At 39.3% G+C, this 10877-nt stretch overlaps 1 protein-coding gene across 1 annotated transcript in view; it reads right to left on the minus strand.

Annotated features, from left to right (window-relative positions):
- Positions 1 to 9983, minus strand: part of tmem9b (TMEM9 domain family, member B) — a 102639-nt gene extending 92656 nt beyond the window's left edge. Inside the window, exons 1-2 of the mRNA XM_041198004.1 lie at positions 9857 to 9983; positions 4057 to 4148 (exon numbers count right to left, since the gene is read on the minus strand). Of these exons, the coding sequence (XP_041053938.1) occupies positions 4057 to 4148; positions 9857 to 9943 (179 nt within the window). The 5' untranslated portion in view covers positions 9944 to 9983. The remainder of the gene's footprint in view (positions 1 to 4056; positions 4149 to 9856) is intronic.
- Positions 9984 to 10877: the final 894 nt, after the last annotated feature.

Raw genomic sequence — 10877 nt, forward strand, 5'->3', positions numbered from 1 at the left:
CTGATCCGGAATTCCTCTAACTGCTTACACTTTCTGCAGATGTGTTTGTCCCGGATCGCCTTGGCGTCCAAAAGGCCCCATATTCCACAGCTGCAACATAACACCTATCCTGTCATTGTTACATATGTTATTTAGTTAATTTAGTTACTTTCTTAATTAATTTAAAATAATTCCTGTGGATGGTGCAATTTACTTTGCTTACTAAGTGCTAGTACCACCCACAAATAAAACTAAAGATTATATGATTCTTAATTGCACTGCTAAGTGTTTTAGGTATTTATTATAATTATCTTATTTGAACATTTTTATTTTAACTATTTTACATTCATTTTTATTTTATTTTAGTATAATTCTTTTCATTTATAGATATACCTTAAAACCTGTGTCCTAACTTGGCTATTAACACACTATCCCTTAAAACAAGCACTTATCATCCTGTGATGTCACAGTTGGGTTTTGTTTTACTCAGTTTCTTCAGCAGCTGAGATGCCGCTCCTGACTGCCTGTTGAGCCCGCAGGTAGGAAAGGCTGCGCTCTGATCCCAGGCTCTATTTATGTCACTCCCAACTGCCTCTGTTCAGCTCTCAGGTAGGAAAGGCTATGCTCCGATGCCCAGGCTCTATTTATGTCACTCCGAACTCCTGAATGTCCCTGCTCAGCTCCCAGGTAGGAAAAGGTATTCAATCATGGCTTTCAAAAGGGAGAAGAGAAGAAAGAATTGCAAGTCTGGGGGAAAGGCAAGAGAGTTGGACTAGCTGAGCAGCTCCTACAGAGAATTTGCAAAGACACACAATGGGCTGAATGGCCTCCTTCTGTGCTGTTATCATTCTCTGATTCAAACATAGAAAGGAAGGCAATCTACATTGTCTTTTCAAGCCACTTGCTGATCACCACATGAAGAGCTTGTTAGATATCAAAACATGAAACAGCAAACCTAAAAAGCTCTGTGACAAAACAGTTAATTTGCACTCTTAGCAGGGAAGCTACAGTCAGACGGAAATAAAGTTATAACACTTGACCTGATTCTCCAAACTGCACTCTCTTCCAGCCCATAAACTTTTACAGTAATATCTCCTATCACACAGAAATTTGACAAAGGTTAAGGTACTTATCTGTCATCTGCGGGTGTGTGCGCGTGTGTTGGGGGGGGGGGGTGGTATTGCAGGGAAAGAGTGAGAATGATTTTGTATCCTCACATAAACAAATACACATCATCTTTTCACAGTATAGTATTCATAGTTGTACCATCTACTATATTTGAGTAATTAGCATTATTTAGTTGTCAAGTTGTATGCAATAGCACCATCTAATGGTCATGGCTACAAATAAGTTTTGTGCAAAAGTAAAGCATGTCATTTCAAAGGATGTTATTGGTAAAGTAAAACAGGCTTGCAATCAAAAAATAGCTACATGCAAAAATCTGATCAGCAGGGAGCAAGCAATTGCATTTTTAGAACACAAATTTTAAGAGTGGTGGAACAGACTTAGACTAACAGAATTTGTAATGACTCTTCCAGTTCCCATCTAACAGACCTATTGGAAATTCTGGTCTACCACAGATACCTCAATCACTCCCATAATCAATCGAAGTGTTTTGTTTGATACTCGTACAATAGTATAGCCCTGGGTAACAATACTCCTTGTAACCTGAGAAATAACCACGTCTTCAACACATCTACCTCCTCAATCGGTCTGAAGATGGACATTTGGTGAGATGAGGCTTAATACAAAGTAATATGCTGCTTTATTTCATAGTGAATGAACACATATAGAACAACTGTTATTATCTGATTCACTTAGTTCAATTAATTCAATACAACTTATCTTCATGTGATAATATAAAAATAATGAACATGTTGAACCTCCCTACATTAGGGGTCAGTTTATTTAACTTCAACAAACAAATTTCTAACTTTTCCTACAATATATCTATCGTACAGTCTTTCATTGAGCCTTATGGCTTTGCAGCTTTGTTTCAAAAACATGCCGGTATCTGTCTCTGTGTTTTATCTCTTGCAAAAATGGGATCATTGACATTCTGATAATATCAAAGCTAGTTCAATAACATTATAATTACCCATCATTTTCTGAAATGTATATAAACACTATTTTTTTAAAACAAAACATTTAAAATACACTTTTTCCAAATCCTTTCTGCAGAAAAATGGTGAAGAAATCTTCAAGCACTTGCCAAATTCACATTAATGGTTAATGTGGTATTTTGCTTTTGGATTAGTGTTTAATTCACTGCCACTTCTCTTCCAGGAATGCCCACCTTACAAAAGTTCTGCTCTTCACTTCAGCAGGATTTCCATTTGTCTCTTTTACCTCATTTATCTTCATTGCTTTCTATTTCTTATCTCATGTATCTCATGTTTGATCAGTTCTTTAACTTTTCCCAGTTCTGATGTAAGGTCACAACCTGAAACATTAACTTTGCTTCTCTCTCCACAGATGTTGTCAGATCTGCTGGGTATTTCCAGTATTTTCTGTTTTTATTTCACACCTACTATTGGTCTGTTTGGAAAATCCATATGATTGAAAGGTGTGGAAAACTGAAATGGTACATTGGTGCAATTGTATCTGAAGCACATTGTTGAGACAGTGTAGAAGGAGTTTTGTTCTCTATCTAGAGTGCCCAATGCCAACGGTGAAAACCTATCAGAAATTTTTCATTCCTCAGCACTTAAATCCTTTGGCTTGTTAAAAATTCATTCTTGGGAATATGGACATTGTTGGCAAAGCTGGTATTTATTGCTCCTTGCCTTGAAAGGTGGTAGTGGGCCTTCTTTTTAAACTGCTGCAGTCATGTGGTGAAGGTGCACCCAAATTACTGATTCTTTGTAATAGCTTGATTCAATTGAATGTCTTACTTGACCACTTCAGAGGGCAATTAAGAGTGAGCCATATTGATGTGTGACTGGAGTGACATACAGATCAGGTCGGTTAGAAATGACAGGTTTCCTTACCTAAAGGAAATTAGTGAACCAGTGAGTTTTTACAACCATTTGACAGCATCATAGTCACCTTTACTGATACCAGCTTTTTATTTCTGGATTTTTTTAAAAACTGAATTCAAGTTCTCAAACTGTCATGGTGGGGTCTGAGCTCTCAATTCTCTGTATTATCCATCCTCTGTACTACCAAGTCCCTGTATTACCATGCCTCTGTATTACCAGTCCTGTTACATTATCACTACATTACTATGCCCTCCATTACACTCAGTCTCTTTAATGGGGAGAATTTATGCCAAACTAACTGATTTAAAGGCAATTGTCAGTCGGACTAAAATATTTTAACAACATCCAACAGGGCTTTCACACGGAACAGCAAAATACTCTGGATATTCCACCTTAAGGATGACAGAAAAATCAACATTGGCTCAAACAACTACAAAGGGACATCCCATAGACCACCCATAGAGCAGCACCGACAGGTCACAGGTCAGGTTTTCAATCACGAGGAGCTTCCGGGGACCATGAAGTCATCAGAATAAAAGAAAAATGCTGCGGATGCTGGAAATCTGAAACAAAAACAAAAAGTGCTGGAAAAACTTGTCTGAAGAAGAGTCATACGGACTCGAAACGTTAACTCTGTTTTTCTCTCCACTGATGCTGTCAGACCTGCTGAGTTTTTCCAGCACTTTTTGTTGATGAAGTCATCAGATTTACTCTTGTCTGATGCAGCCTCATCAATTCTATGCCCTATATTTTTTCTGTATGTTAACCTATTAGCACATTATCTTTGATATTGTTGTACTATTAAAAGCACTTTCTGCTACAATGATTACAATGTTTTCCTTTGGGTAGTGGCTGTTTGGGGAGGGTTGACATCTCTGGAAGTGTGTCAATATTGAAAGAATTCTCGCACACAGGAATATTTGAAATTCATTGATTTAGGTTCCTGTTAGCCCTGCTCTTTTTATTGAAAGAGGCAGTCATATAGCCTTTTACAGGAAATTTGATGGAAGGGCTGATAAGGAATAAAAATGAGAAGCATTAGTTGTTTTTAATAACATGACAGAGATTCAATATTCTGAGACATAAGCCTACTTACCAATCCTTCTGCGATACATTTTTGTTATAAATGTGACCTGCGTTGTCTTTGTATGGTGGACAAATACACTTGCACCTGATATCTTCAAAATTCTGCAAAAGAACAGATGAATAATTAAACCCCAGCAGCAGTACAACTTAGTGCACATTGATTTAAAACTATTGTATGAGCTTTGCGTCACTTACTATTGAATGTGTAGGGTCAACTTAGGAACGTGTTTATTTTTGAACATGTACTGTGAAGATTCAGCACCATCATAAAGACGGTTTTCCATAAACATACTCAGGCCGCATACCAGCACTGTGAAACTGAATCATCCTGACAGTAATTTTAAAGAGCATAGCAGAACTGACATTTAGCATTTAAAACCTTTAGGACTGGTACATGTGTCTATAAATAAGTGGCTATAATCAGAGATTTATACATCACAAAAGGAAGTCATTCGGCCCATTGTGCCTGCACCTGCTCTTTGAAATAGCGATCTAATTAGTCTTGCTCCCCTCATCTTTCCCAATACCCCAAACTTTTCCTTCTCAGGTATTTCTTCAATTCCCTTCTGAAAGTTACCACTGAATCTGCTCCAACACCCACTCAAGCAAAGCATTCTAAATCATAACAACTTGCTGTATAAATGTTTCTTAACGTTGCTGATGGTTCTTTTGCTAGTTACCTAAAGTCTGTGTCCGTTAATCACTGGCCCTTCTGTGACTAGAATCAGATTCTCTTATCCAGTTTTTCAAAGTCCTTCAAGAGTAGGGACACCTCTCTATTTTGAACACCCCTATCAAATCTCCCCAGTTTACCCATGTGACTGAGTTATTTCATCCCTGGTGCCATGTACTAAATCTCCTCAAAATCTCTAGGACTGGATAATTTTAGCTAAGAGGAAAAACTGGATAGGATGGGGATGATTTCTTTGGAAGGCAGGAGCTTGAAGGGTGGTTTAATTGACATTACTAAAATTAACAAGGACCTAGACAGAAAGGACTAATTTCCATTAGCAAAGAGGTCAATAACCAGGAGGCACAGATTCAAAATAATTGGTAGAAGGATTATAGGTGAATTGCAATTTTTTTCCCCCAAGAAGGTGCTCAGGGTCTGGAACTCTCAGCTTGAAAATGTAATAGGCGAGAAACACTCTTCGTAATTAAAAAGTACTTGGATATGGGCTTGAAGTGCCATAACCTCTAAGGCCAAGGGCTAAGAACAGGAAAGTGTGATTAGATTTGATTGCTTTTTTATGGCTGGCACAGGCACAGGGTGGGTCAAATGGCCTCCTGTGTAGAAATTTATATGACTCTGTGATTTTTCTATTCATTCATGGGATGTGGATGTCGCTGCCTAGGCTAGCCAGCATTTATTGCCCTTCCCTAATTACCCTTGTTCAGAGGGCATTTAAGAATCAACCACATTGCTGTAGGTCTGGAGTCACATGTAGGCCAGACCAGGTTACAATGGCAGATTTCCTTCCCTAAAGGGCATTAGTGAACCAGATGAGTTTTTACGACAGTTGATAATGGTTTTGTGGTCATCATCAGTCTTTTAATTTCAGATTTTTATTGAATTCAAATTTCACCATCTGCCACCACGGTATTACCCTGGGCCTCTGGATTATTAACCCAGTGACAATACTACTATGCCACTACCTCATTTAAATTAGTCAAACATGACTTACCTTTAACAAATTCATGCTAGCTTTCATTAATTAACTAATATTTTTCAATTGCCAATTATTTTTATCCCAGGTTAATGTCTCTAAAAAAGTTTGCCAATTACCAGCAATAGGCAGATTGCCTTTAATTCTTTCCCTCCTTTTTGAACAGCAGTGTAACATTTCAATCCTCTTTGCCTCCGGCATCACATCCATATCTAAGTAAGATTGGAAGATTGTAGACAGAAAGACAGAAGCTCCACACTTTTCACCCTTTCTGCCCTCATGCATTCCAATTGGACTAGGTGACTTTCCTACTTTTGAGTGTAGCCAATTTTTTAAGTATCTCTTCCTTACTTTTATCCCATCCAATTTCTCCACAACCACCTCCTTCAGTGTGACACTAGCAGCATCCTCTTTAGTGAAGACAGATTCGTACCTCAGCTATGCCCTCTGCCTCCACAAGAAGATTGCCATTTAGTCCCTAATCAGCCCTACTGTCTTACTATGTAACTGTTTGTAAAAGAGTTTTGTGTTCCCTTTTAGAATATCTGATCTATTCCCAAACGCTCTTTTTGCACCTCTTATTTCCCTTTTCAGTTCTCTCCAGCAATTTCTTATTCAGCCTGATTCTTTGCTGAATTCTGAACATTTATCACATGCCTCTTTTTCTGTTTCATTTTAATCTTTATACCTTTAGTCACCTGAGAAGCTCTAAATTTGAATACCCTTTCTTTCCTCCTTGTGGGAATGTGTCTAGTTTGTACTCAAACCATCTCCTCTTTGAATGCTTAACATTTTTTTAAATTAGGGTTGGAGGGGTTATAAAGTTGAAAGAAGTGAGGGCCAGGAAAGGTTTAAAATATATGGGTGAGAATTTTAAATTAAAAACATTAGCATACTGGGAGACAATTTCTCAGTGAGCAGAGCTTGATGGGAGAGGAGGACTTTGAACGTTAGGATACAAACTGCAGAGATAGGAATGAGCTGAAGTTATGAAGGGTGGAGGATGAGTGGCTGACTAGGAGAGCACTGGAATATTTGAGCTTGGAGAGGTTAAAGGACTGAATGAGAATTTGAACAGGAGATAGGTTGAAGTGGATGATGTTACAGAGATGGAAGGAGGCAATTTTTGTGATTGAGGGATATGGAGTTGGAAGCTCAGCTAGGCATCAAACAGGATGCTGAGGTTGTGGACGTTCTGATTCAGCTTGAGATAGTGGCCAGGGAGTGGAGTTTGTGGTGGAGGCCGAGGATAAAGGTGTTGCTCTAGAGGAAATTGAGACTCATCCAAGTCTGGATATCGGACAAGAAGTCTGACAAATTAGAGGCAGTTCACGTTCAGAGAGGTTGTGGTGAGATAGAGCTGGATGTCTTCTGTATACATGTAAAATTGACCAAATGTCCTCAAATTATTTTGCTGTAGGAAGCATGTAGATAAGAGCAGAATGAAGCCAAGATTAGATCCTTGAGTATTCCACAGATAACAGAGAAAGGAAGGAAAGTTGGAAATCCTCTGGCTACAATTGGACAGGTAAGGGTGGAACCAAGCAAGACATGTAACATTGAGCTGGACAATGGAGGCATTGAAGGACAATAGTGTAATCAACCCTGTCAAAAACTACAGAGAGGCTGAGAAGGAGGAAAAAAAACATGGTGTACCATGGCCACAGTCACAGAATATAAAATTAGTGAAATTTATTAGGGCTGTTTCAGTGCTGTGGAATGAGTGGCAGTCTATTTGAAGATATTCAAATATGGAGTTGTGGGAAGAGGAAAATTTTTGGAGCTGATGACAAGCTTATGGACTTTGAGGGAGGAAAAAAAAGGTTGAGATGGGTTGGTAGTTAGCAAGGACAGTATAGTCAAGGGTGGTATTTTTGCATGGACAGCAGCAGTTCAAGAAGGCCTTCTCCACCACCCTCTTAAGGGCAATTAGGGATGGGCAATAAATTCTTGCCTGTGAATGAATAAATACGGCATAAAAAAAGGTCTTTGGTCTAAACCCGATCCCGATCAGGGCCGCACTGCCATTTTAAGTTGAGCGATCCCTGTGCGGGTGGAATTCCTTGAGTCCGAGTCCCCACAGAACTGAAAATCTAAATGATGTGTGGTGACGTCAGGATGCCCGCCGGACATTTCCGTGCATCATTTTATGCATCGGCGAGGGGGCCCCACCCCCGCTCACCGACCCGAAAATTCTACCCTTTGTGTTAAGCTAGTGGGAATTCCTCACTGGTTCATAAAGATATTGCTGGAGTAAAGGAACAGTGGGAATTTGAATTGTCGTGTTTGTATTGAGATCTTTCCAACCTTTTTGTCTGGTGTAATATAATTCAGTTATCTTGTTTTAATAAATATTTTATGCTTTGTATTTAAAAGTTAATGAGCAGATTCCTGTAAATTTGTTCAATAACTTACCACCACATGTCTAAAAAATCAAAGTTAGGATCTATCAAGCCAGGTTTCACTCTGGGATCTGACTTGTCAAGTATCATCAGCTGGGATCATAACAGTAATAAAACAAACTTGAAAAACAGATGGATGCAGTAATTGTATTAATGTGCAATCAAAGCAATGATTGAGAGAGTAGCTTTCTAGCAAAATAAGTTACAATTTTAAAAAACAATGCAACTGCACAATATTCCAGCTGAAGTTGAACCAATAACGTAACTTCCAGGAATTCAGCCTATTTTCCTTGCTTCTATACTCGATGCCCCCAAGTATAAACCCAGATTTCCATATTCCTGGGATACATGTTCTTAACCCTATCAGCATTTTGACATTCTATCATTTCTAAATAAAATATATCTTCATGTTTAAGTAATCTCATTCCTTCCTGACTATATTTTCATTGTATGCTTAGGAAAATTCTATGCTGGCAGGCCAGACTTCTTACCTACTGTCTCTTAGCCTCTTAAAGTTCCAGTTCTGCTTTCCTTAGACATTTTTTAAAATGTCAAATTTTTTCTGTATTATCCCCCTTCTATATTTGTCATATGCATCTTTAAAATAAAAACTAAAATTCCCTCTTACTTCTCAAGCTCCAAACTTGGATGCATCCCATTAAATTTTAACCAGAATATATCAAAGCTACATACATATTATTAACCTCACATTTAAATATCTCCCACTGCTGGTCCAGGAGCAAAGGGGACACTTGGCAGGATACTTTTTTTTAATCTGCTATGTTGTTCCAATTAATTAATTCAGGTTAGATCCTCTTTCATCACATTGAAATTAGCAATGTTGCCTTGAAAACCTTTATTGATGGCTCCTTTAATTTTTGAAGTTAACCCAATTCGATTGTAGTCACTGTTTCCTACCTTCAGATTGCTTAAATAACCAGATTTTAAATTGGAGATAAGTTTTAAAAAATTGATATGTGTTTGCAATAATCTATCAGAAAGTGGAGGAAAAAGCATTAGGGAAAAATGCAGTTGTACACCAAACGGAGTAAATATTCAATGTTGTACATCAACAGTCGTCATATAAACTCTCGTGTTTCGTCTGTTCTTCATTATATATTACACAAGTTATCACTTGAGCTGTAAAATTTACAAACAAATAATCAAAGGGCATCGCTTGTAATTTCCTGTATTTCAATTTGAACTTCGTTTGCAGAACATCACGAGACAATTTACGCAATAGTAGAAATCACTCCAGCTGCGCCAATGTAAACCAGCTTAATAAAATCAGATTTGAATTCAAAGATATTTATCTAGAATTGCCATTTTAAAATCAGGCCTTCTCGTATCTGGGCCTTAAAAGAGTAATAACAGAATTAAACTTTAAAATCATCAGTTTGGAGAGTTGTCAACAATGGCGTTCATGATCAGAAAGAGTGACACAGCCTGTAAACTATTTAAATAAAGGAAGTTGTGTTTAGGGAGGGTCCTATTTAAGAAAGCAAAACAGAAGGAGGATTGTCAGTCAATTTTAGTGACCAAACATGTGGGTTTCCGCCTCCACTTATCACCTGTTCCAGTTCTAGCTCCAGTTCATACTGGCTGGTGAGCCCTTGATGACAAGGGCCCAGGGCCACCGTCCCTCCGTTTAACGGCAGTAGCAACAGGGGATGGTGTTTGCCCGGCCCATGGCTGCGGGTATATCCGATAACGGTAAGCTTCCCCGCTCCTCACTTCGTACCTTGTTCTCCTCGCTCTTCGCCAACACAAGCAGACACAGTAGCGACCAGAGTGACAGGACAAGGCCGCAACCATAGGCGCCCGCCATCACTTCACCACGCACTCTCCCTTCCCCCGCCGTCAGGGTTCTGTCTCCTGGAGACGGCGTTTCCCTGGTAACCGGAGGCCAAGCACGCGATCAACGGCTGAGGCCTGGGCCGTCGGTCAGCGCGAGCGATACCGAACAGCAGTTTGACTCGCAGATGCTGGGGTGCCGAGGTTTATCTTTTATTATGATTTTTAAAAAACATTAGCTTGGGCTGCCCACACTGAAGCTGAAGCAGAAGCACTTTCTGAAGGCTCCTACATTTAAAAATTAGGTGCTGGTGAAGAAATGGAAACCCCCCTCACAGAGCTGCAACAAGGAGTGGACAGTGATCCACCAGGTAGTTGTGCTATCGAGGTACCATAGGGAAATATTATGATAAAAACAAAAAACTGCGGATGCTGGAAATCCAAAACAAAAACAGAATTACCTGGAAAAACTCAGCAGGTCTGGCAGCATCGGCAGAGAAGAAAAGAGTTGACATTTCGAGTCCTCATGACCCTTCGACAGAACTAGGTGAATCCCAGGAAGGGTTGAAATATAAGCTGGTTTAAGGTGAAGGTGGTGGGGGGGGGGGGGGGGGGGGGGGGGGGTTGGGGGGAGAGGGAGAGAAGTGGAGGGGGATGGTGTGGTTGTAGGCAAAAGCAGTGATAGAAGCAGATCATCAAAAGATGTCACAGACGGCAGAACAAAAGAACACATAGGTGTCGAAGTTGGTGATATTATCTAAATGAATGTGCTAATTAAGAATGGATGGTAGGGCACTCAAGGTATAGCTCTAGTGGGGGTGGGGAGAGCATAAAAGATTTAAAAATATTTAAAAATAATGGAAATAGGAGGGAAAAAGAAAAATCTATATAATTTATTGGAAAAAAACAAAAGGAAGGGGGAAGAAACAGAAGGGGGGTGGGGATGGAGGAGGGAGCTCAAGACCTAA

The sequence above is a fragment of the Carcharodon carcharias genome, chromosome 10, assembly GCF_017639515.1.
Source record: "Carcharodon carcharias isolate sCarCar2 chromosome 10, sCarCar2.pri, whole genome shotgun sequence".
Taxonomy (NCBI): domain Eukaryota; kingdom Metazoa; phylum Chordata; class Chondrichthyes; order Lamniformes; family Lamnidae; genus Carcharodon; species Carcharodon carcharias.